Source organism: Centroberyx affinis, unplaced genomic scaffold, assembly GCF_046629955.1.
Source record: "Centroberyx affinis isolate AG114_WGS23_722 - 3 ecotype Tasmania unplaced genomic scaffold, CSIRO-AGI_Caff_v1 ptg002712l_1, whole genome shotgun sequence".
In the NCBI taxonomy this organism is placed as follows: domain Eukaryota; kingdom Metazoa; phylum Chordata; class Actinopteri; order Beryciformes; family Berycidae; genus Centroberyx; species Centroberyx affinis.
In genome coordinates this window covers 55,894-82,081 of record NW_027280885.1, presented here as the reverse complement: position 1 = coordinate 82,081, position 26,188 = coordinate 55,894, and the positions used below count along the sequence as shown (strand labels likewise).

Genomic DNA, 26,188 nt, shown 5'->3' with positions numbered 1-26,188 from the left:
AGAAAGGCCAAATGGTTATCAAAGGGATCATTATGCTGTGCGGTTTAAAAGCTGACCCACTTTGTTTTGTTTTCATTGACAGATACCATGGACAAAGTTGAAGACCCATCCCATCTCTTTGGTAAGACTCACCTCCTCCCCCTGCTGCTCACACAGTTTAAGCCAATGATAACTTTTTGTCAATATTTATTGTCACTGAATCTTTGAACCTTCATGCTCCTTATTTATACAGATAACACAAATTAAAACTGATGCATTTTTTTAAAATGTGATAGGCCAAATGAACCATCTATACTCCTGCATAATTTACTTATCGTCTATCACATGGTAAAAGACACTTTACATCACAAGGTGAAGAGCAGAAAACCACTGAAGGTGTTGTAGTAATAGCCGTCGTCGTAAAGCACGCGATTTGCATAGAGTTTCACAAAAACACTGTCTCCAGCCTCCAGCTGCACCACTGCCGCGTTGGTCGCACTGTCGTGGCTGTCGTTGCCCTCTGTGTCCCAGGTGGACACCACCCGCTGGCTGTTCATCATCAGCGACACCACAGAGTTGGGCTGTCCGGAGTTGTTGTTGTACATAGTGTAGCTGAAGTAGTACATCCCCCGGGCCATGGCCGTGAAGATGCCGGTGGCGGGGTTGTAGGCGCTGCCGATGTTGGAGAGGATTCTTTGATACTTCAGAGGTGTGTCCTGTTCAAACGGACCCACGGAGCTCCCTAAGGCAGCGGAGAAGGCCACCTTCGCCTTGCCGACCGCCATGGTGTCTTGAAGCGCCTTCAGCTGCTCGTTCTGATACTGGTTTGTTTTCTTGAGCTCCTCTGCCTGGCTGTTGCTGGCTTGTAGCTTGGCTTCGACGCTGGCCATTTTCTGCACCATGGCGCCGAGGTTCTCCTCCACGACACTTTGAGTGTGGGTCATGGCTGCCAGCTTCTCCCTCATGGCGGCCAGCTCACTGATCAGGGCGCAGCTGTCGGGTTGGCAGACCGCTAGGCTGGCCCCGCTCCCTAGGTAGGTCTGATTCCCAGCACACAGGCTGCTGGAAAAGAACAACAGCAACAGGAAGATATGCTCCATCTTTAACTACCGTCTCCACAAAACCTGGATGTTGTCTGTGGTCCACAAGCCTTAGCCCTCCTATATATGTACTGTCCAGCACCTGGCATTACGCAACAATCTGACACACTGTCTGTGCGTACTCAGTCTTGATAATATGATATTACATAAGAAGATATTAACAACAAAACAGATCAATTGAGCACAAAGCTATCACGACACCATTCATCAAACATTTAGCACTTTGATGATGACCACATAATACAGTAGCAGTGTATTGTACAGTTGCTACAGTACAATAGCACTTCACTTTGTTTAATCTCGTATTAGTCACTATATTGCAGAAAACAATGGTATCACACCGTCAACAATAGCAATGCTTTTGAAGTATTATATAACTGTTTGCAAAGGGAGAGAACATATGATAACAATTATTAACAAATTAAACAAGCATTTTATCTTTAGGAGAGGCTACTGCCTAACTGAGAGTGGTATGTAGAGAGATGCGTAGCTTGTGCCAAGACTCAGTTTTATATTAGAGAGATGATGATGACTGGGCATAATCAGTGCTACTGTTGGGTGTAAGTGAAGAACATGTTGTCAGCTCCCACAGCTATTTTGATCATTGAACTGTACTTTAAATCACTGTACTCTATATTGATGCTGTCAAACACACTTTTTTCTTTTTACATTTTTACATTTTAGGCATTTTAGTATTTCATGAAGGCTTTGATTATTGGTCCTGAAGCTAAACCTGTGACTCATCACTCTTTCAGACTCTGGATAAGGTGGTGATGGAGATGAGTACTTGTGATGAGCCCCGCCCCCCCAATGGCCCGTCTCCCATAGCAACAGCATCAGGACAAAGGTGAGCTCTGTGGTTGTCTCTTTCATGCTTCTTATTTCCGCTCTGTCTTCTGCCTCTGAAGTCTTTTGGGTGAAGAACCTCCTTGCCTTCAACAGTCGAGATTCCTCATTTCACATTCAGTGACCATATTGGACAAAGCATAATCACTCCCCAACCATGTCTTTCTGTCTATCTCTTCTCCAGTGAGTATGGCTTTGCTGAGAAGGTGGTGGAGGGCATGTCTCTGTCCATCAACTCCATCGTGATCAGGATCAGTGCCAAGGCCTTCAACGCCTCCTTCGAGCTCTCCCAGCTGCAGGTCTACAGCGTCAACACCAGCTGGAGTATCAGTGACCTGCGCTTCACTCGCATCCAGGACCCTCAGAGGGGAGAGGTCTGTAGACGTGAACATACACAGCCAACCTGGGCCAAATATTCTCCTCGAGTTTGTTTTAACATCCTTGGAGAAGTAGGTGGGTGGGGTTTTCTGCATTAGGGCACGTCATCAATCACAGAAACGTATAGTCAGTCAACTTCCAGATACTTTCCTGGGATTACGTGAACTATCTGGCACTCATTTATCGTACATGTTGGAAACCCCACCCATTTGGCACCCAAGTAAGCCAAAACCATAACAAGTGGTGGCAAATGTTATCAAACCCAGTTACACAAGCACACATAGTTTCATGGGCCTGGTGTCAGTGTAAGAGACACCATGTAGAAGTCACTGGGAATCCTGTTTTTGGTTTTGATTTTGGTCTCACGCCATTATAATGCATTTTGGTTGAGTACACTACACACAAACTTTGAGACTCTGCTCGGATTACGGTTACACTTCTCACTTTGACTTTGATTTTTGAGACCTGATTGCAACCAAACCTGATTTCATGAGATCTCATCGCTGTACTTGAACCAAACTTGAAAATGCCTGTTAAGTAGGGTTAGGGTTAGCTCCAGTGGCTATATTCACTTAAGTCTGTATCTGCATTACTTTTTCTCCTGTCTCCATCTTGATCCCTGTGCATTGCTTGTATGTGTATTGTGGCTGTATTGCGTCCAGACTGTGTAGAGCTCCAATTACAATGCAAACCTGACTTCCATGTCTGGTTTTGAAGATGTGATAGCACTCTGAGCATAATCCAATGTTTGTGTGCCCAGACCTGTCACTTAATGCGTCCTGAAGTGATCGGATGATAGACTTTGCATTGAAACGAGAAGTGTAACTGTAGCCTCTGATAGAGATAGTCAATCATGAACAACAGAATGACCTCTCATGCACATAGCATGTTCCCCACACAGGTTTTCTAACTTCCTACCCTCTGTGTGTCATTCAGATCTTGACGTTTAAGGAAATCAGCTGGCAGATGATCCGTATCGAGGCCGATGCCATCCAGAGCGCCGAGCACGAGATGCTGAGCGCCCCCATCCGCCTCATCACCAACCAGTCCAAGATCAGAGTCACTCTCAAGAGACGGGTTAGACACACACACACACACACACACACATACACACACACACACACACACACACACACAGAAAATACAGGTTAATGCTGGCACTTTTTTTTATTCAAAGTGATTTTGAATTAACAGAACAGGCGTTTGATGCTTGAAAACAAATTTGATATATTAGTTCCTCTGTCCTGTTGATTAACACTGCCTCGGGCCAACAAGCCACTGGAGTAGAGTGAATTGATTCCATGGAGAATCAGTGACAGCCTTAATACAGACACGGCTCTTTTGAATAGATTCAGACATCGGCTCTGTGAATGTCCACAGACAAGCTGGAGCTGTTTCAGTAGAATTAGGCTGCCTGAAGCAACATCCACTTGTCCACCGTGAACACTAATCACTCTGTGTGGTCCCACAGCCTGCAGGGCCAGTTTCAGCAACAATTCTTATCACACACACTCACACACAGCTAGTGTGTGCTTAAACAAAGATGACTATTAATGACTGTGTTGAAGATGCACAATAATCCACTAAAAAGTGCACAAAAGGTTTTTGTGTGTAGGGGGTGTGAAAGTAATTAGCTTGGTTTGTTCTTCAGGCTTTTACAGAACTGTTGAATAATGCATTTATCACTAGACACAAACTAATTCGCTCCCAAATACACTATTACTGCAGTTATAGCTCATACTGTGGAAAAGGATAGGTTGTGCACGTTTTACCAGATTAAAGAACATAAATTCATTTTGTGTGTTTGTAGCTTAGCATAATGTGTTTCTACATAAGTGTTTGAAAGATTGGGAGTGGGGAAAAACATTCGATTCCCATATAAACCACATATGTTGGGAAACAAGTCTAAACATGTATTGCGTATTTTTGTTAGTCTGTCATTATGTGGACTATTACATATTTAGCAGTTACCACTATCAGCAGACTGGGAAAGAGTAAGAATTAATAGCTTTGTAATCCTAATAGCCATAAATATTGACTGGTGGGGGTTTTGGTGGCTCATTTGATTAAAGTGCCTACCAAATGCCAAAAAATATCTTTACAAAAAAGAAAGACCTCAACAAAGGCAAAGGCGTCACTAGTGATTTAGCTGGAACCTGCAAGTAACAAAAACAGAATTTCCCAGTAGGGGTCACATTACATTACTGGGAGCTCTCATGCTGTTTCCACCTGCATGACGTATGTTTTTACCCGTGGTTGTCCCCCTTACAGATGAAGGACTGTAATGTGGTGGCCTCCAAGCTGATTCTGATCCTGGATGACCTGCTGTGGGTGCTGACCGACTCCCAGCTCAAAGCCATGGTGCAGTACGCCAAGTCCCTCAGCGAGGCCATGGAGAAGTCAGCGCAGCAAAGGAAGAGCATGGCCACGGAGGACCAGGTACACACATATACACACATATACCACAACATGCGACTCACACACTCACAGACAACCACTCCAGCCCTATGTTTTAAATACACACTATGACATGACTAAGTACACACTTTGACATGAGCAATAGCTACCACCAGCTAAATCCTGGTAAATTTTGAATTTGGTAAGTTTGTCACTTGTACTTGCAGCTGAAATCCACACAGAGCTCAAAGTCCCAGCATCCTCTAAAATGATGCATCTCACTTCTGAACTCTGGTGTCCACATATAGAAGCCAAATTTCATGTTCCCTTGTTAATTTCTCCCTCGCTTTCAACAAATCTCTCTTTCTCTCCCTCTTTGTGTCTACCTCTCCCTTTCCCTTTTTGTTACATCACTCCTTCCCCCTCTCTCTCCATGTCCTAATTCAACCCTGCGTGGACGAGCCATGTCATGGTCTGATAGTTTCTCCTTGTGTCCATGGAAATCATGTCTGCCCTTCTCTGTGTGATTCCCCCTCTGCCATATGGCGTCTCTCTGCCCTCACCTTTCTGTCTCTCAGTATTGGTGTGAATGTCTTTCGCTCATTACTCTCTCTCTGTCACTTACACACACACACACACCATCCAATGCCTATGCAGGTACAAATTCACACCCATACACATCCCACCAGTCTCATGCCATGTGTTTTCTGTAATTAGGCCTGAAACGCCATCTGCTGGAAGGATTTGCTACTGCACGATGATGTTGCAGGGATGGAATTTGCAGACCTTTTGACAGTCTCTCTAACCTCTCTAGACCACCCTATAACAACAATCACACTGACAACACCACCAGTATCAACAGCAACAGCAACAACAACACCACCCCGACCAACAACACCAAAATCAAAAACATCAACAATACCGCCAACAACACCCACAACACCAAAAACAGCAATACAGAAACACCTACACCACCACCATCAACACTAATCATAGTGTGTGTGTGTGCCTTCTTGTGTGTGTGTGTATGTGTGTGTGTGTGTGTGTGTTCTGCAGGTGTCGTCGGCGCCCCCCTCGACCCAGCAGGTGCGTACCCAGCAGGCGTCCACAGCCGCTGACCAGAGTGCGAGCATGGCCAAGCTGTTCAGCGCCTACGACGTATGTGAGACGTCCCACCACCTCCAGATCACACACCTCGACCTGCACATCTGTGACGACATCCACGCAAAGGACAAAGGTAACACACACACACACACACACACACACACACACACAAGCACATACACGTATTTGCATATATATTACTGCATACAGGTACGTTCACATGCACATAAAGTACATAAGTGTACACACACTCATACAGTACAGTATACAGTATTGTTAGATGTTAATTGTCATTTATTTTCTCTAGTTTTCCTTTGTATTTGTGCCTTTTCGTTCTCTGTGGTGCACAAGATGAAGCTGATTTTTATTTGTTTAATTAAAAGTGTTGACTTGACTCTCTCTCTCTTTCTGTTTCTCTCTCTCCACTATGTAGTGATCAATAAGAGGATAACAGGTGGAGCCATGCAGCTTTCCTTCAGCCTCATCACTCTGGACTACTACCCCTTCCACAGAGCAGGTACAAACCCCAAGACCATCTCACTACAGCCTCACAATAAACTCACTACAACCATCACCACAACCATACCACAACCTTACCACAACCTCACTATAAACTCAAAGCAACCCTCACCACATCCTTACAATAAAGCTTACCATAAACACACAATATGTTTTACTGCTGTCATATTGTATCACTCTTAGCACAACTGTTGAAGAGCAACAGCATGGCTGGTTCATGTGTGTGTTGTTGTTGCTACATACATATTGTTGGGCAAGTTCTCGCATGTAAACTTCCAGGGAAGTGATTCCTCAGCTTTTTTGGGAATTCATGGTTACACCACTCCTTTTTATGAGTAGGAGTATTTTCTGGATTGCCTCCATTACTTTCTCTCTTTGTGTATTGTCCTGACCACAACCTTTGTCTTCTCAGGTTTTAGTCACTTGATAAACTTTCCATCTCTCATGCCTCTTGACTAAATCCCTGTATCTCCCTCTCATTCTCTCTCTTGTTAATTGACAATTTTGGCCTCCTTTTTCTCATTTTATTCTGACAAACTTTTCCTCCCATTTGTTGTCCCCTCATCCCCTCCCTCTGTCTTCTATCGCTCTATCCTATCTCCTTACTCTACCCCCCACCCCCCTCCCCAGGAGACAGTTGTGCCCACTGGATGCACTACAGTGAGGCCACCAAGTCCAGAGAAGGCTGGGCCCGGAACCTGCTGGACGAATTCAAGTCCAATGTGGAGATGCTGAAGAGCGCCGTTCGAGACCAGCAGGGCCCGGCCACCACGCACGGCTCCCCACAACACGGTACACACACACACACACACACACACACACATTAAACACAGTTAGGTAACTCAACTTGTTCTGCGTGCGTTTAAATTTTTTGGCACACACTTGTGCATACTATTAAGTGTAATAGACACTAAACACACTTTACATTAATTTAAAGTGCACACCTCCTCTCATACACACAGACACACACACACACACACACACACACACACAGACACACACACACATACACACACACACACACATATAGAAACAGAAACACCCGTGTTGCCACACCACCATTTACCTCGTCCCTCTGGGTTTTCTGTCCTCCAGTGTCCCTTAGGGACGATGTGTATGGGCCCCTAGGAAAACAGGACAGAGCAGAAGGAGAAGGAGGAGTAGGGCTTAGGGAGGCAGATGGAGGACTCCCAGAGTGGGGCCCACAAACACAGCCTCCAGCCCAGTGCTGCTGGTGCCTAGAGCCAGGTACCGCGGTGTGTGTGCGCACGTCCTGGTGCGGTGATGCACACCTTTGGCGAGGCACAGCGGTTTCTCATTGGAGAACTGAGTTGTCGCTCTTTTCTGTCTCCCCCTCTGTCCTTCTGTCTTCATTTTTCTTTTCTCTGTCTCCCTCTGTCTCCCTCTCTCTCCAGGTAAAATAAGTACCTCTTCCAGCGCTTCCTTCAGTCCTCCCCCTCAGAGCCCCAAGACCCAGCTCATGTCGAGCTCTGTTGTTCTCAGGATGGCTGACTTCAGCATCTACCAGGTCACTACAAACACACTCCGGCTTACACACTCAAACCCTCATGTGTGGAAGGAATGAGACTTCACACATTTTCACTACTAACTTTGAATTGTTTTTTTCTGTGTGTGTGTTGTAGGTGTCCACGGCGGACCAGCGTCGCTCCAGCCCCAAGGCCATGATCTCCTGCAATAAGAAATCCCTGTACCTTCCTCCAGAGATGCCTGCCATCCATGTGGAATTCACAGAGTATTACTTCCCTGATGGAAAAGACTACCCCAGTAAGACTGCTTGGCTTCCCTGTCTTCACTCAGGCTGCATTTATACTCAAGAAAGTCGTGGCTCATTTGAGAAATGTGAATGTTTACCACTTTATTTGCTCTTTTTGGGCAGTTCAATTCTTTTTCTAACTCGTTTACCACAAATGAACACCATGGCCGCTGTTTTGGCAGTGATTGGCTATCTCACACCTCCCTTTCAAATCTATTCAAGCCTATTGATTTAACTGTGGGGAAGTCATTGACAGATGTGCGGCTGAAAGTACATTCATTCGTTGAATTACGCCCAGTGCTTTGACAAAAGAGTTATTACCCAATTAATTCATTTTATCGATTACCCGCAAATTCACTCCACCAGGAAAAATAACAGGAAGAGTTGAAGAGGATTATTTCTCTTTCGGCCAATGGCTTTGTGGTCGAGGCTACATGGTGGATTCGTTCCAAAATTTAGTTTAAAAAACATAAACAAGGTCACTTTGTATGCATGACGTAATCCCCCAAAGACACAGCATTTCCTGAAACCTCAAAAATGACTTCACCCATGACTAGTAACTTCAACAATATTCTATAATGATCAAATAATAATCTATAATCAGATCTTTAGAAGATTATGTCACTTTTACCAAATAATCGATATCGCTCTCCTCTCCTCTCCTCTCCTCTCCTCTCCTCTCCTCTCCTCTCCTCAGCTGCGGTCATACTGTTTATAAAAGCTGTATAAATGTTCCGTTCTGAATCTCAGATGTATGTTCTTCATTCCATGTAGTCTTTATACAGGCAATTTCTGGAGACAAGTGGAATTAAGTGCTGTTGTATTCTGTCCTGCGTGTCTCTGTGACTTTTGTAATGCCTCATTCCTTCCCCACAGCCCCCCTCCATATGTTTGAAGGATGTGTAACACCCCATATCTCTTCCCCCTCTCTCCTCCTCCTCCTCCTCCTTCTCCGCCAGTCCCGTGTCCCAACCTGTACGCCCAGCTGAACGCCCTGCAGCTGGTTCTGGATCCTCGCAGCCTGGTGTGGATCAACCTGTTTACCCTGGACCTCAGGCAGAGTCTGGAGCAGTTCATGGAGATCTACAAGCTCAACGACTCGCAGAAACCTGACGAGCATGTCGACATCAAGGTTGACGGCCTCATGCTCAAGGTGTGGAGGAATGCCCACACACACACATACCAGAATACGCCTTTCCATTCCTTTCAGGCAAATAATTATGCATTTTGATATAGATATAGAAATGTGTAACAATGCTCCTCTCGCTCTTCTTCCCTTTTCTCCTTCTTCTTCTCATGGCCTTGGCCCCCCCCCAATTAGCTGGTGATCCCCACCGACCGTGACCCCTCCTGCCCCCCCGACCTGCCTCGCTCCGTCTCGGTGCAGACCTCGGAGATGGTGGCCACCAACACCCGGCACCCGGCCAACTGCACCCGCTCGCACCTCGAGGCCCTGCTGCAGGCCTTCCAGGAGGAGCCCTTCTTCTCCTCCTCCTTCTCCTCGTTCCCTCGCTCCTCCTCCTCCTCCTTCCCCCTCCTGCACTCCGTCTTCCAGCGTCACGCTCACGAACAAGACACCAGGCTCCACGACATCTACCGGGGCCTGGTGACGCCGACGATGGGGGCCGCCGCCCTCAAAATGCCCGCCGCCACCGACTTGTGGGCACTGCACTTTGCCCAATTCTGGGTGGACTACGAGGGCACCCGTGGGGGCAAGGGGAGGCCGCAGCCCTTCGTGGACTCCTTCCCTCTCACTGTGTGGGCGTGCCAGCCGGCGAGACACACCCAGCACCAGGAGAGGCTGAGAGGCGGAGTCGGAGCAGGTATGACCAGGAGCGCGTCGGGAGAGGCTGTCGGGCGGCTGCAGAGGAAACGCCTGCTGAAGGAGTATTACAACACCGATGGCTCGCCGATGCCGTCTCACGGCGGAGATGCAGTGCTGCCGCCCAGTAACGGACTCCACAAGCCCCTCTCATTGGACAATCTACCTTCCTCCTCCTCTTCCTCCTTGTCTTCAACTAAAGATGCAGATGTGCACGTGTTGGTGCATGTGCAGAAGCATTTGAGTGCTCAGGTGTGTCAAAGATATGTTTTTTCCTCAGATTCACATAGCACCTCGTGAACTGGTTAAATGTATAAATTCTGTGGGTGTATGCGGAGGCAAATCTGCTGCTGGAATGTTTTTTGGCAGCATACATTTTATTTCATACATATTCATCGGGATGATGGATAAGACCTCCTTCTCTTCATGTGTTTGTCACATGAGATACTTTAGACACTGCTAATGAGATTTTGAAAAAACGTAGGGAAATAATGCATCGCACCACTGCAGAATTACACTAATTGGCTAAAGGGGGGGCTACAATTACAGGTCAAAACAAGGTGACATTCAGTATTTATTACTTCTTACATATTTGTTACGTAGCAAGGGACATCATTTGTGGGGGACAGCATGTTTACTGCTGCCTTGTTATTCAACCAAGAACTGGATTCATCACAGATTATTCATTCCATTGTTACAGCTTCATCACCATACCAACTAATAGCCACTGTGGTATGTGTGTGTTTGTTTGTGTGTCCAGGTGAGCCACAGGCAGTATGTGTTCCTGATGCGTCTACAGCGCAGCATCAAAGCCCTGCAGCAGACTCTGCAGCAGGACCTGGAGGAGATGGGCTCCAAGAGAGACCGCAAGGATCCCTCCCAGCATCCCGACGACCACCAGCCCTTCAGCGTCTGCCTGGGCCTCTTGCTGAAAAGCGCGGAGGTGTCCCTGCTCCTGAAGCCCGTCCCCCAGCCTGAGGGTTCGGGATCACCCTTGGGGTCGGAGCTCTCCCCCTCGGAGAGCCGAGGAACCCTGGAGCCGGGGAGCGACACCGTAGAGGGGGCAGAGAAGGGTGAGAAGGGGAGCGAAGGGGCCGGGTATGGGCTGGAAGGGGGAGCAGCCAACAAGGGGGCGTGCACCGTGGACCAGCTGTTATGTGAAGGGGGCTTGGAGGGTGGAGCCACACATGGTCCCGCCCCACTCGTCCCCACCTCCACTTCCACCTCCCGTCCCGACCCAAACCGCAAAGCCTCACTGGAGGAGAGGACTTTAGTTAAGAACTCTGGGAGGTGGAGCTCTGAGGAAGGGGGTGAGGTGGTGGTGGATGGTCACACTGGAGGAGAGGAACAGGGAGCCGGACTAGACTCCAAAACCCAGCCGGGTGACCCCATGTCTGACCCGCTCTGCTCCAAAGACTGGGGCGACAAAGACAAGGCCGCAGCAGCCAAGATGTCTCAGTCAATATCCAGGTATTCACATTCTCACTGAAAAAAGGCTGCGATATTACACACATTTCAGTACCATAGCACACACTCATCAACAGATTTGAGATTTAGGTTGTCATAATTTTAATTTCATACATATCACAGATTTCGCACAGGGATCCTATACAGGTCCAGAAAGCATGGAAAATGAGTTTGATAATTTCAAGGTCATTAAAAATATATAAAACCATGAAAAAATAATGAAAGCTTGGAATAAGTATGAAAATTCACCACCACATTGCCAAATTACTTTCCATGGATTAGTAATAACATTAGCGTATAGTCACATTATAAAATAATGTGGGCATAATCTGTAATGTCTAAATAACTAACTAGGGCCATTTTAAATAGAAAATGTGTTGGAAGCATCTAAGCAACAATACATAAACCTCATGTAGTACTACTGTCTGTCACATATTGTAATCTTAAAGTATTACGTATCATTACCATAACGCAATCCATCATCGGGTAGCGAGATAGTCTTAGCTGTAACTTAACGGGTATTATAAAATATTAAACCCTATCAGTGCCTCTTTAATTTTCTACTTCACGTGTCACCCTAGTAATAACATGTCACGGTTTTCAGGTTTCATAATTGAACCGCACCACAATTTCCAGAATTGTCCCTGGTCTTCACTTTGGTTGACGTATATGATGGGTCAACTGCATTTTAGTCTGTCCCACTCCTGAACACAAGTGCTGTGTGTTGAACGCCCATATGAGTGTTTCTCTACATGTATGTCCAGTCCTCATGTCTAACTCTGACTTCACATTTGTCTCTTTCATTATGTCTCTTTCATTATGAGTGTTGGCTGACCTGAAGCAGCCTATGTCTTTGTGTGTGTATGTTTTACTCATCTGTTGTCTGTCAGCACTATGTGTATCTTTTGCTGTCAGCACTATGTGTATCTTTTATCATTCCCCCAACTCATTCTACTTCCTTTTTGGGCTCTTGACCCTTGCTTTGACCCATGTGAGGTGTGTGTGTGTGTGTTTGTGTGTGTGTGTGTGTGTGTGTGTGTTCTCTCTCTACCAAGGAAAGGAAGTTTGTCTGTGGTTTCTGATCTCCTCAGCTCCTCAAACTCCAGCAGATCCACTTCCCTTTATTCCATGTCCAACATGTAAGACACTCGCTATGGGTCTGTGGCTAGCTGTACTAACATGATGTGTGTGTGGGTGTATATGTGTGTGTATGTGGGTGCTCTTGTTCTTGTGACCCTAGGATATGTAGTGCAAATGTGGATGTCAATCCCCTGCGGGCATGCATCTGCATGTGTGCATGACATGTTAGTCCTTGTCTGTGTGTTACGTTTGTATATATGGTAAATGAAGGCGTTTTTTTTAGTGTGACTAGCAGTGATGGTGGAGATGAAAAAGAGTGCTCCTTGTTTGTGGGTTTTTTTTTTCAGCCTTGTGTTCTTGTGCTTTTAGGAGCCACTTTGATTTTGTCCGTTGTGATTTTCTTTAGATCGTCTCTGGCGCTTGGGAAGATAGCACACTTTTGTTTTCACTTGACCTCAGACAACTCGACACAAAGGAATGGAGCGATATTTAATTCATGACTTGACGAGCCAGCTCTGTTAGCAATCTAAGAGCGTGATGGACTCCATTCACTGTTGCCATAAAGACAAAGTTCTTATCAGACGTGATGAGATAAAAGCACTGTACCTGTTTCTCTCTTCTCTTCCTGCTTCTTTCACTTCATCAATGAGCCAATCAGTCCCACAGTCAATCAGTCACTGAACTCACTGAATTGCAAATCATTATGAATCAATATGACTAAATGTTGCCAAAGTAGATTTCATATTATACAGAAAGATAATGTAAAATATAGATAAAGATATGTAAAAATGTAGAACACACCTCATTTACCTTTCTCTCTCTCTCTCACACACACATGCACACTCTCTCTCTCTCTTCCACGTAACCCCTTGGCTGTGTGTGTGTTGTAGTGGTCGCTTGATGCGGGACCGCTCCCAGTCCAGTTTCTCAGTGTCTTATAAGAACATGAAGAAGAGTCCATCCCTGCAGTCCCTGGACAACATCTCCATAGACAGCTACCTGATGGAGGACGGTGACACCTACAGCCTGCTGGAGAGAGGTGGAGCACACACACACACACACACACACACACACACACACACACACACACACACACACACACAGAGCAGGATGGAGTAGTGGTTAGAGAGATGCCCCTCAACTGGAAGGCTTGGTACATGTACTTGCAGACTTTCAGCTTATTTTTGTCAGAAAACTGTTTTGACCAGAAGGTGGCAGCATTGTGCTTGTGATGTAAAATATCACAGGAGAGCTTTTGTTTGTGATATTATGTGTATTGATAGACCCATAAAATGTTTAAACAGCAAGGTCAAACATGTATACTTATCTGTGTGGGTCATGTTTGTATTTGTGTTTGCACTGGACAGACGACGTGTCCATGTCAGGCTTCAAGGATGCCGTGAGCGAACAGAGCGCCACGGAGAGCGCCGCCGAGGCAGTGATTGGTCAGGAGCAGGAGGGAGGCATGTCCCCTGACACTGTCAGCGCCACCTCCCAGAGCATCGATGAACCCACCAAAGACTTAGTAAGATACCACAGCTTATACTACTCCTCCAACCGTCATCACATAACATTAAACTGACTCAAGCCACAGTGTGAAAAGTCTGGTAAAGTCCAGGTTGTTGTAGACCCACTGTCATCTCATCATATTGTGATGTTGTTTGTTGTGAAGAATAATATTTAGCTATCTAATGATATGGTCTGGTAAACAGTCATATTGCCCAGACACTATCAGCATATTGTATACCATATTTAAGTCAGAAATTAATGTCCAGTCAAGAAATTAAGGCCTGGAAGAGATATATTTTTAAATGGAGAATGTATAGCAGCCCTGCCAAGTAAAGCCAATATGTGCACACTTTCAGACAGCTGTTGATGAAGCTAATGATAATTCTGTTGTTTGTGTGTTTGTGTGTGTGTGTGTGTGTATTTGTACCGCTCCCCCCAGGTGTCGGTGCTGGTGCTGAAGGTGCAGTCGGTGTGTGTGGGGATGGAGGTGGTGGGTGAGAGCACGGCCGTGGCTCTGGAGGTGGGCAAGGTCAGACCCAGCCAGCTGGGCAACGTCAGCCTGCGACAGTACCTCAGCAACCGCAGCCTGGGTAAGAGCAGGACGTCTGCATCCACAGCTACATACTGTCAGAGGCAGAATGAAACATGGAGCTGTGCGTTTGAACTCTGATTTGATGTCATACAGTTACAAAGCCATTTAGTTTCATTTTACATTTGTTGTACTGTTGCTAGTTTGACTCCAACTTAAAGGTGCGGTTAAATGTTAAAGGTGTTACACGTAGCGTTTTTACATCAACAAATTATTGCCACATTAAACTGAGACATTAGTATAATTATCGTAAACAAACAAGACCATTGGAGGGAGTATTGGCAGCCTCTACCAGCCTCTACATTGCATTTGACATTGTGTGTGATTTTGCAGTAAATCTGCTGGACACAACATGAAGAGATATTCTGAGACAGAGCTGAAGCTTTCAGAGTTTCTCCCAATGACAGATGGTAGGACGAGTGAAAGACTCATAGAAAATCACTTCCAACATGTTTATTCTGTTCAGTAAAGCAAAAGATAAAACCTTTGACTGAAGATCCAAAGAAGGCGATGCCAAGTAGCAACATCCTCTTTGCAACGACGCAGTGGGGTCTGTGGGAAATGTGGTCTTAATCTTGAGAAGCACCAGCAATAACACCACTGGTGCGAGATAGAGGCGAGCAAAGGTCTTGACCATGGTCTCATTTGTTTACAGTAATTATACCAATGTATCACAATTAATTTGACAATGATATATTTATGTTTAAAAAAAGCAACATGTAGCTCCTTTAATATTTGTTTAATATCCCCAGTTTAGACTTCAATAACATTTGAATGTAGTTAAAATTAATGAATCATAATGTATTATTATATGGAACAGGCAAAATGCTGGAGGCTAGAATAGAACAAGGTAGGCCCACTTTATATTGTGAGTTTGTTAGGCTTTTGTTGAAGTAGGCTATAGCCTATTTCTTAGGTTCAAACAAATGTCTAAGATGAGAGTGAAGGGACATTTGTCGAGATTTGTGTGAGTGTGTGTGAGTGTGTGTGTGTGTGTGTGTGTCTTTAGACTGAAGCCAGCCAAATAACCATTGGTGGAATAGGGGAGTTTAATAGAAAATTTCTGACTCTCTTGACCTTCCATTTTGCCTGTTTACATTCCACCATGAGGCAGACAGCTGGCCTGACCAGTCTGTGACTGACCAGTAGAGGCAACATAAGCACAGAACTGCTTCACCCAACACACACACACACACACACACACACACCAGCAGCAGAGGGAAGCTAGGAGAAAGTGTTGATTGACAAAGATGTAGTCTGTTGTGGAAAAAAGAGAATTATTGAATCTGTGTGTGTGTGTGTCGCATGGGGTTTGGCTGGTCAAGAGGGACACTTGGCCTGAATCTTCCATTAAAGTAGGTTAACCATTATACTCCTAGTGTACACACACACACACACACACACATACACACACACACTAATGCAGCATCCCAGTCCCTCCCTTTGTTTACCTTGCCGTAATTCCCCACAGGTATGGTGTGTTCAGTACCAATACCTACTGCTCAAAGCAGCCAAGGTAAAAGCTGTGTGTTAATTCGCCATCCGTAATTCAACATGCATGCTCGCCTTAGCGTGTGTCTGCTCCCACTTGTGTGTGTGTGTGTGTGTGTGTGTGTGTGTGTGTGTTTGAAGGGTGTTTTCCCAGTTTGTGCGTCTTCCTTTGAATCCCATTTTCAGACGCAGGAGTTTTCTCAACGGCATGCAATGCAGATGCACATAGATGCTGTATGTTGTATTGCACCTGATTGCATGAAGCAGACTGAGGTGTGTGTGTGTGTGTGTGTGTGTGTGTGTATGTCGGTGTATGTGAGCATTAGTATATGCGAGAGATATTCCTAAGTGTTTTACTGGGAGTGTAGTGTACTGATAATTTTTCAGCAGCAGAGGGTGTTTATGTGACATCGAGAAGTGTGTATGTGTGTGTATGAGTCTGTGTGTGTGTGTGTGTGTGTGTGTGTTCTAGCACCAGCACTTAAGAGAGGGTAAAATTGACAGTAATGGAGTGAGTGGTCCCATTATTTGCAACATTAAGCCCAGAGCCTTAAGTGTGTGCGTGTGTGTGTGCGTGAGTGTGTGTGTATATGAATATGTCTATATGTGTGTATGTGTGTGTGTGTGTGTGTTCGTGCATGCATCTGCACGCCAGTCAGCCAGATTCAAATTAACTGCTACTATTTGTGTGAACTAGTGTTAACCCCCAGTCTCCCCATTCTCTGCTCTCTGCCTAATTTACTCTAGCTTCTCTCTCTCTCTTTCTCTCTCCCTCTCTCTCTTTCCTCGTTTCTTACCTTTTTCTCCTCTATTCCCTTCCCCCTCCCATCCTCATCTCTCCACTGCAGCAGACTTTGCAGTTTCAGTCCAGTGATTCAGGCAATGAGAGAAACGCCAGCTTTACCCCTCGCTACCTCTCCCTCTATCTCACACAAGAGCAATCCCTCCTCCCTCTCTCTCTCTCTCTCTCTCTCTCTCTCTCTCTCTCTCTCTCTCTCTCTCTCTCTCTCTACCTTCCCTCCTCCTCCCTCTCTCGTTCTTTCACCCTACCCTCAAGCTCCTACTTCATCTTCCTCCTAATCCTCTGTCATTTTATCCCTCCCCTCACTACCTTTCCTCCCCTCATCTCTCTCTTTTCTCTCTCTCTCTAGGCCATCTTTTCTCTCCCTCACTGTCTTATCACACTCCCTCAGTCCTTGGCAGCTGCCTCTCCCTCCTTCTCTCTCTCTCTCTCTCTCTCTCTCTCTCTCGCTCTCTCTCGCTTCACCCGCTCCCATCTCTCTTTTTTTCTCTCCGTTTCCCTCGACCTAGCCGCCCAGGATTGAGAGAGAATATGTCATTTTATCAGAGAAGAGCTGACTGCAATGTATGTGTGTGTGTGAGAGAGACGTGTGTGTCCTGAAAATGCTCTATGGTATTAACCCTTGCCTTTGCCCCACCCAAGTCTCCTGTATGCGTCTCCTCTCCTCTCCTCTGTCTCTCTCTCTCACACACACACACAGACACTTTGCTTTGGAGAGCATATTATGGGACGTGAAACAGTTCTCAGTGTCCAAATGAGAAGAAGTCTTTAAGTGGCCGTTTTCATGCCTTGCTGAGTGGGTCTATTGCAAGTGTGACTGGAGTTGACTCTCGCCTATTAAGACCTTGGGCTTGTAATTGTGTGCTTGCCAGCTGAATTAGCCCGTGTGTGTAAAGTGGTAAAGATTCTGTGAAAGGAGGGTTTTAATTACCCAGCCCTTGCCTCTCATTGTAGGCTCAACACCTTGCGCCCTCTACTTCTTTCATCAATGCACTTTCTATTTCTCCATCCATTTCTCAATGAACACGTCTCTGTATCTGTTTCTCCATCCCTTTTTTCCCCTCTTGTTCCTCTTTCCTTCTCTTTTTATCAGGCCAGTCAGTCAGGGGTGACACATTCATCTTGTTTACATCTGTATGCTGTCAAACTTTTGTCACTGAGTTTACAGCACTTGAGAGTCATTTTCTACAAATCATGTCTGTTCTTTACTGAGGAATATGTCATTAATAAAAGGGAGTGAAAATTCTACACTTGTGAAAATTTTACTCCTTTTTAATCCTCTGAAACTTAGCTGGGAATTTTCAAACAGCTCCCTAATCCTCTTCTGGTCTTCAGAAATAGTTACACCATCTGTACAGAATCTGGACTTCTTTCAGTCTCCTCCATCCCACATTCTTCTCCATTCCTTCCTGCTACTCTTTATTTCAAAGCGCTGTCCCATTTCTGTGTCTGTTTCTCCATCCCACCTTTTCTCCCACTCCTCTTTCTGATGCTTTGCCTCTTCCCTCCCTTCCTTCATCCCTTCTCTCACTCCGACCCCGTTTACGCCTGGCATTAACATGCGTCCTGGGTGATTGGACTGTGTTCAGATAGAGCAAAAACTCATAAAATCCAGCTGGATGAATTGAAGATCCGACCACGCAAATCACCTCCAGAGCCGCTCTGAGACACATTTTGTAAATGCATTGCATCTTCAGTCTATATTGGGCAACTATTTATTTGGTAATATACTTACATGCACAGACCCTACCACATTTTGCACATACAAAATCAACATAATGGAAAAATGAATTTTCACAATACTTGTGTATTGGAACAAGTAAGACGAGGTGTTTACTGTCAGATTTAAAGGATGTAAATATCACAACAGGAAGAAACATGCACAGCACGCTGCATTTTGCAAGGGAAAGAGAAATCCTATTTCATAGTGCATACCTGAGACGCATTTTAATGTCAGGTGTAAATGTAGTCCAGCTAAATCATATGTAGGCATAATCCAGGTGTGAGACTCATACCAGGAGTAACGGGACCCTCCGTCTCTCCTCCCTCCCAGCCGGTGGGGAGATCGGCTCCAGGGCCGACGGGACCCTCCATCGCCCGGAGGTGCGGGCTCGCCTGGAGAGCGGGCCCTGCGCCGCCGCCCACTCCCCGCTGGCCGAGCGTAACGGCTTCCTGCAGCTGCGTCTCCACGGATACCGGGCCAGCTTCCTAATGTCCACGCTGCGCAACCTGGCCCACTTCCTGGAGGACGACTCTGCGCCGCAGGTCCTGCCCATGGAGATCAGCGTCCGGGACACGCACATCGACATGAAGGTGGGCGTCTCCGATGCTTTTAGGTTTTGTACGGTATACTCTGTTTAGTGCCAAATATGCTTCAGGTTTTTGTGGAAAGTTTAGAGTTCTGTTACAATGACTGATGTATTTTTGTCTTTAATTTTAATTTTAATCTTCTAATTTGGTCACTGTCCTGAGGCTGGTTGATGTTTGTAGTGTTTGTAGTTGTTAGGTCACACAGCTTTAGAATAAGTTGACTTCTTTCTATGCTCAACTCTGTGCAGGGAAAGGTTTTATAAAGGTAAAAGGTAGGGTCACTGGTTTTGATGTGGCTCCAGAATTTGCTAGCTCCCCTTTGAATCTGCAGAAGTAAAGAATATTGGCCTAATTCTAAGAGTTTGAGGCTTTGTACCCCGAGGATACTGCTGCAGAATTCTACCTGCAGCCTTTCAGTTGGATATTTGTCCCATTTTGCCCAATCGTGTTGCAGTAATGGACTCCATAACTCACTGCCATACAGCGCAATAGGTTCTATAACCAAGTTAAATATTTTGAACCATGTCCTAATTGAAATTTGGATTTGAACGGAATGTTTAATGACACAGAAAGCCCTTTCTGCCTTCTGTGCGAGTTCCTTCACGGATGAGTAGATTTGGAGAACTGGTTTGGAAACCTGGATGTTGATAATTTCTCTCTCTCTCTATCGCCCAACACACACACACAATATACACATACTCACTATCACACACATGCTAACACACGCGCTAAAGTGTTCTGTATCTCCCGCAGGATGACGGTCCTCGCGACAATCCCTCCGACCCGGAGCCCTCCCCCATCACGCTGCATGTGGACAGCCTCATCATACACAGACGAGACGATGGGTCCTTTTCTATAGGAGGTGATACACACACACACACCCTCACATACACACACACACCAGATATCTCCACCTCCACTCCAGCGATGATTCACTGCCGTTATATAACGTGTCCCATTAAGTGCTTTTAAGTCCACATTCAGCACATCCACACCTCCAAACTCCCTTCTGTTTTCTCTCTCTCCCTCCTACTGCCTCACAGTGGACGGCGCAGCAGAGCCCAAACCCAGGAACGAGGGCTCGTTGATTGACAGCTCTCTGAGTCCAGTCCCCGAGGCCGTGGGCGGGGCCAGCGGCATTCCAAAGGCTACGCAGACGCAAGCCCCACCCCCCAGCCCATCTCCGTCTGCCAGAGAAAAGGTGAGACGCACACATACACACAGATGCTGCATTCACATTGTGGTGGATAGACTGCAAATCAGATGTTCATTGTTTTCAGTAGAACGACGGTAAACTCTGCCAGCCAACCGCGCCTGCATTCAAAACTGGCGACAAAAGTTTAATTTTCTCTTTTTTTTTTTTGCCGTCTACCGTGGCAGTGAAAACAAACCAGATCTGAAAAATCTAGTAAAATGGATGTGGGCATATATATTTGCGCAGCTGCTCTTCTTGTCTCTTCCTCCAACAAAGATAAAGCAGCAAATAAACAAGAGCTTTCTTCTCCTGACTGATCATTTTGGAGGCCGGGAGAAAAGGATGTAATGCCAAAATTTGGTTTGGCTGAGCTATCCCTCTTCCCTGCTTGGCTTCTAGTTCATTTGCAGTGGGAGTGATATTTTAATCATTTATGCAAAATACAACCTATTACACAATTTGAAATGGAGTATTGAAAATTAACCGTCGCACAGTACAATCACTTTTTTAATCGGTGTTTATGAAGTGGTTGAACCTCTTGTTTGGCAGCACAGAGGCAGTTTTCCCTCGTGGTTCGCTGCCATCCCGCGACACCGACATGTAAACCACAATGTAAATGCAGCTACACAAACACACACAGACATCTCTCTCTGTCCTGTCAAATCTCACCCTCATTTCCCCCGTCCCTTTTGTGTTTGCGCGCAGATGCTGGTGGAGGAGAACGAGTGTTTGAAAGTGGAGCTGTCCAGAGCCAAGATGGCACTGGCTGAGGCTCAAATGGAGAAAGACTCGCTGCTGCACCGCATGAAGAACCTCAAAGTCAACACCAGCTAGGCCCGGCTTTCTCTCCCCAGCCAGCCTGCCCAGCCAGCCAGCCGGCCACCACTGGTCCGCAGCGATAAGGACCGCCACCGGAGGGCAGGAGCGAGCGAGGGGCTGCTGGACACATGCTAAAATAATTCAAGGCAACATCAACAAGCAAAGAAGAAAAGGGGGGATTTCTCGCCTATAACGGTTCAGTCTCACATACACTTTGCACGCTCATTTGCAAAGTGAGCCACCATGTGACTTGAGACTGCAAAATAATCCCTCCTTAAAGCAATGCAGAGTCTGTTTCTAGACTCAAAAATACACGTTTTTACACGATTGTCATGTGTGTTTTATGTTCTCCACTACTGTCTCCCGTTTTGGACTGTGGAGGCAATCGCTATGCTCAATCAATCTGGACATGGTGGAAAGGGACAGATGGGAGTTAGTGGGAGAAGATGAGGGTGTGTGTGTGTGTGTGTGTGTGCGTGTGCGTGTGCGAAAGAAAGAGGATGCGGATATGATATCCACGGTTCAGGAGTTGTGCCTACGGTATGCAAAGCTTGGAGGTCAGCTTCGCCCTTCCCACACTGTTCCTGTTGCGTAAGTTGAAAGAAAAAAAAAAAAAACATCAACCCACAGCTAATCCTAGATCAGCTTAATTCAACCCCATAGGTATGAAGGAACACTGAATGTCATATCTTCAGAGGAATGTCTTAAAAAAAAAAAAAAAGACTTATTTTGCACTGCACTGAAATGTAACTTAGTGCTTTCATATTTGGGGGGGGGGGGAAACCATGCTCTTACTTGCCCTCAGAGTGTGTATAGTGTATATTGTATAAGAATGTGAAGACACATACTGTTTTCTACAGAACTTTGAATGGTTATGCAGTGTTTCGGTTGAATGTGTACGTGTGTGTGTTTGTGTTTCTCAGCCAGAACAAGCATTTCATTATGAGGAGAGGATACATTCATATCTATCAGTGGCCCATTCCACGGCTTTGTCAGCAATACCCCAAAACATCTTTATCCCCAACACCCCCCCCACCCCTCCTCCTATTTTTCTATGTGTAAATAGCTACTTCCGTGTGCAGCACTTTTAAACTGAGGCACTGTATATACAATACCGCTGTGCAAAAAAAACACCCTCCTGTCCTGTGAGGGAACACAAGATGGACAGTGGAGAAAGAGCCTGCACCATCTGGGACGTCGCCCGTTATATTATCCAAATGAGTACAAAGCGTACTAAACCCGCGTGTGCTGTCTACTCCCTCTTAAAAAGCATTGGAGGGTAATATGGGCACATTCAAGCTGCCTGGCTATATGTGTGTGTGTGTGTGTGTGTGCGCATTTATGTAGATTTCTATATTTGCATAATCTTTCATGTGTAGTTTTTCACAGACGAGCGTTGCCCATATCTGCTGCTGTTCCATGCTTTGTGCCTGTGTGTGTGTGGGGGAACGCTGAAGGGAAACCCCCCCCCCCCCCTTTCAGTAGATGTGAATTGAACAACACACACACACACACGCTCTGGCACGTCACAAAAGACTCTATGGACGGACTTTGTTCTCACACCTCGACTTTACCCAGCAGTAGATTCCGTGCGTCCGTCAAGCTGTCGTGGCTAGCCCTTCGTATGCAACTTCATCCTTCGTACTTCATCCCAGTTCATTTCAGTTCAGTTCCAGTTTTGTGTCTCTTCAAGTTGTCCCGGCCCATGTGAGGTGGACGAGACGGAACACACAGCTAGTTCTCTGCACAACTACGGTATCAAGACTTGAAATGTCGGAGGTAGGATTTTAACACTTGATTGTATGTAGAGATGTTTTTTTTTGTGGGGGGAGGGGGGGGGGATTTTGTTTCATCTTTGTTCTTCCTCCAACAGACCCTGCCTCCGTCATCACAGCCCCTTCCCCTTTCTGGGAAGCTCCACCCTCTGACAACCTGTGGAGTTTAAAAAAAAAAAAAAAAAAAAAAAAAGGACTAACAGTAATAAGATGTATTATTTGTCTGTCAAAAGCTGCTGAAACACCGATGAAAATAAAAAGGGTATCCAATTGAGAAGGTTTTATCTTTACAGCTTTTTTGGGTGTGAGTTCATTTGCCAGAAAACACAGTCTGTCTTTAACCCTCTATATGAAATATCTGACATCTGTGCTCCTGCATCAGCAGTATTTATCAGGTCTGTGTTCGGGTCTGTCCTGAAATACAACCCGTCTTGTTTTGCAAAGAGAGTACAAGGAAACATTACATTGAAGGGAAGGAGTTTAGACGCTTTGGAGATGGCCCAGAACTGCCAAGCCCAGGGCCTTCAGTAACACACGGAGAAGGAGCTGCAGTAAATGACAAGTTTTCCAGTAAACAAAAAGCTATTTCCTATCCTGTTTCAGTATGCAGCAGTAGTAGACGTTCCCTCCTGTTCTCTATAGCTAGAAATAACCATTAAATATGTGTCTCGCCCCCTTAATTTGAGATGTCACACATATAAGCTATAGCACATCTCCATTGAGAATGAATTGAGAGAGCAACCTGATGGATTTTCTGGGGATTTACGGGTACATTTCCTGGTTCAGATCTGTCAGAAACTACAAAGTTAGAGTTCAAACAAGCACATTGTACGAGCCCGCAAAGTGAGTCTCCCCTTTGAGATGTATAAATTTTAAATTGGTTCTTTTCTGACAACTGGAAACAAGAAATTCAGAGTATTCAAGTACAAGTGCAGCCTCTATGGGCGGTGAAATGAGCTGCATCGCACCACTGGGGGTGGATGTTTGGACTTTGTGCACATAAATGGTCATGACATTTTATGGCCGGAGTGGTGCAGCGAAGCACTGAGTCATAGAAGGGCATTAACTCTTTGAGTGTGTGTGTGTGAGAGAGAGAGAGAGGTTCTGTTCTGCTGCTGACGTGAAAGTGTGTTTACATACTGGAGCTTTATGTTTATGTGATGATGGATGCGTCGGTGCGAGTCGTTTTATGTAAGCAGAGCATGTACACATTTAGTTATATATGTGTTGGTGAAAGAGAGAGGGGAGAGAGAGGGGGGGGGGGGAGAAAGGGAGAGGAAATATGATGAGAGAGAGAGGAATCAGGTTGTCTCTTGGCTCAGTCCGAGTGCAGTATCTGTGTCCATCGCCCAGTGGGACTGAAACTGCCTGCTCTCTCTCTCATTTTCTGGTTCCTCTCTCTTCATTCCCCTGCTGTCTTAACGCTGAGCCTCGCTGCATCTCACTTCCCTCTCTTCTCTGTCTTTTGCCTCGTTTCTGGTGAAGGTTGGGTGAACCCCCCTCCCACACACACACACACACACACACCTACCAGCCCATAACGGTCAGGCCATTCTCTCTACCTCCACTCCCTTATGAAAAAGAGCTATAATAACCCTATTATAAGTTTTAGAAGGATACTGTAAAAACTGAGTCCCTATAGGTACAGTGTATTACAGGAATATTATAGTGTTACCATAGGACATAAAAAACAATACCATAGAGTACAATAAGGTCACTATAAACCCACCATTGAAAACAGACACAAATAAGTCCCTATAGGAATATTATAATGATTTTTATTATGGCTTCCCCTCCCTTCTCCCCCTTTATCCTTCCAGGAGCAGGTATGGGCTTGTGTGTGTGTATATATGTGTATGTATGTGTATCCATTCATTACAGTGGTCTTAAACAACATAATGCAGTCACTAAAGCGTTCAGTGCTTCTTAGGAGGGCTAATGATGCCTTCGAGTGCTGATGAAAATATCGATATTGTGAGTTTAGCCTCACATGAACAAAGTGGTATGTATGACTGGGAAAGTGGGAGTTTTCTGTGGCATTAACATTGGGCATTCAATGGAAATAATCAGTGTTGGTATATGTCTCTATTTTCTATCTTTGTATAACTTTGTATGACATGTTTGCATAACTTAGTCATCGGACAGTATTAGTTCTCTTCATTCTGTCATTGCAGCACAAGAAAGCTCCCTGCCACTTGATTTCTTAAATGAAACATACTCCAAAAAAACACTACTTTTATTACATTGTCCATGTTGTTACAATTCTGACCAAAATCAGCTGAATGCGCCACAAGTCGTTTTTACGAGTTCAACAATCGGAATTAGGAGCCTAGGAGGAGCACTTGAAGGCAGCATTTTTCTCCAAATACCAATTAACCAACAGTTAAACCATTAGGCAGGTCCCAACACGCACCGATGGCAGTGGGGGCGCAGTGGAGAGACTGGCAGAGGGGGTGTGTCTCTCTCCCAGGCTGTCAGTGGACACCAGCAGAGGCAAGGGCGTTAAAAACCCAAACACACTGAATATCTGCGTTCAATCTCCATTTACACAAACCCTGCTCTGACCTCCACTATTTCCAGATATGTTGGCATTTGCCTTGTCATGTCGCCAAGCAATTAAGAGGATACACCCTGGGGACATACAAAAATCATTTACATTTAATAATTTAATTCCAGCCATATTTAATGGACTAAATTTCATATAGCCTGAAAGCGGCACAGTTAACAAATGAGTGTGACTTTTTAAACAGCCTAACAAAGGCATCGCCTCCTGTTGGTGCTGTAGCATCGTCATCCACGCCCAGGCTGTACAATGCTGCTCTTTGGTGCGTCAAGTTATATAGAGTTAGCCACTACAAGACCGGAGGTTATGCCTTCAAAATTAAAGTTTGGCTCGACACTTAGTTTTAAAGGCCCATTCTGCGGCCTCAAGGAACAGTTGTGTCACTGCTGTGTAAATCGACATCCTTCCACGTTGGTATAAGTAGTATACAGTAGGTTTGTATGTGAGTCTTATAATTTTTGGTAGTCCTATAGGCCTATACTGTGCGTGGCATCTTGTGTAGGCATTTATGGCTATCATAGGCATCAATTGAGTATGGCAAGGTATGACACTCACCTTACCTTATCTAATTAAGCCCAAAGTTAATCATAGTAGTGTTTTATCATTACAATAGAGAGCAAAGACCAAGTAAAAATCACAAGAATTTTTTTTTGGAAGCCATAAATAATA

General features: G+C 45.4%; 2 protein-coding genes across 2 annotated transcripts in view; one reads left to right on the top strand and one right to left on the bottom strand.

The window, feature by feature from the left end:
- Positions 1-21,664, top strand: part of bltp3b (bridge-like lipid transfer protein family member 3B) — a 34,194-nt gene extending 12,530 nt beyond the window's left edge. Inside the window, exons 3-23 of the mRNA XM_071535461.1 lie at positions 83-121; positions 1,835-1,926; positions 2,110-2,299; positions 3,240-3,380; positions 4,575-4,742; positions 5,757-5,937; positions 6,238-6,321; positions 6,954-7,115; positions 7,739-7,851; positions 7,967-8,108; positions 9,057-9,250; positions 9,419-10,171; positions 10,680-11,389; positions 13,357-13,505; positions 13,834-13,991; positions 14,415-14,565; positions 16,036-16,080; positions 18,911-19,170; positions 19,921-20,029; positions 20,211-20,368; positions 21,068-21,664. Of these exons, the coding sequence (XP_071391562.1) occupies positions 83-121; positions 1,835-1,926; positions 2,110-2,299; positions 3,240-3,380; positions 4,575-4,742; positions 5,757-5,937; positions 6,238-6,321; positions 6,954-7,115; positions 7,739-7,851; positions 7,967-8,108; positions 9,057-9,250; positions 9,419-10,171; positions 10,680-11,389; positions 13,357-13,505; positions 13,834-13,991; positions 14,415-14,565; positions 16,036-16,080; positions 18,911-19,170; positions 19,921-20,029; positions 20,211-20,368; positions 21,068-21,196 (4,128 nt within the window). The 3' untranslated portion in view covers positions 21,197-21,664. The remainder of the gene's footprint in view (positions 1-82; positions 122-1,834; positions 1,927-2,109; positions 2,300-3,239; positions 3,381-4,574; positions 4,743-5,756; positions 5,938-6,237; positions 6,322-6,953; positions 7,116-7,738; positions 7,852-7,966; positions 8,109-9,056; positions 9,251-9,418; positions 10,172-10,679; positions 11,390-13,356; positions 13,506-13,833; positions 13,992-14,414; positions 14,566-16,035; positions 16,081-18,910; positions 19,171-19,920; positions 20,030-20,210; positions 20,369-21,067) is intronic.
- LOC139657580 (cerebellin-1-like) lies at positions 345-1,079 on the bottom strand. The gene has a single exon (XM_071535474.1). It carries the CDS (start codon positions 1,077-1,079, stop codon positions 345-347), a length of 735 nt encoding a protein of 244 aa, XP_071391575.1.
- Positions 21,665-26,188: the final 4,524 nt, after the last annotated feature.

Coding starts and splice junctions, on each gene's coding strand:
- LOC139657580 (XM_071535474.1), bottom strand. CDS start 1,079: ATGGAGCATATCTTCCTGTTGCTGTTGTTCTTTTCCAGCAGCCTGTGT.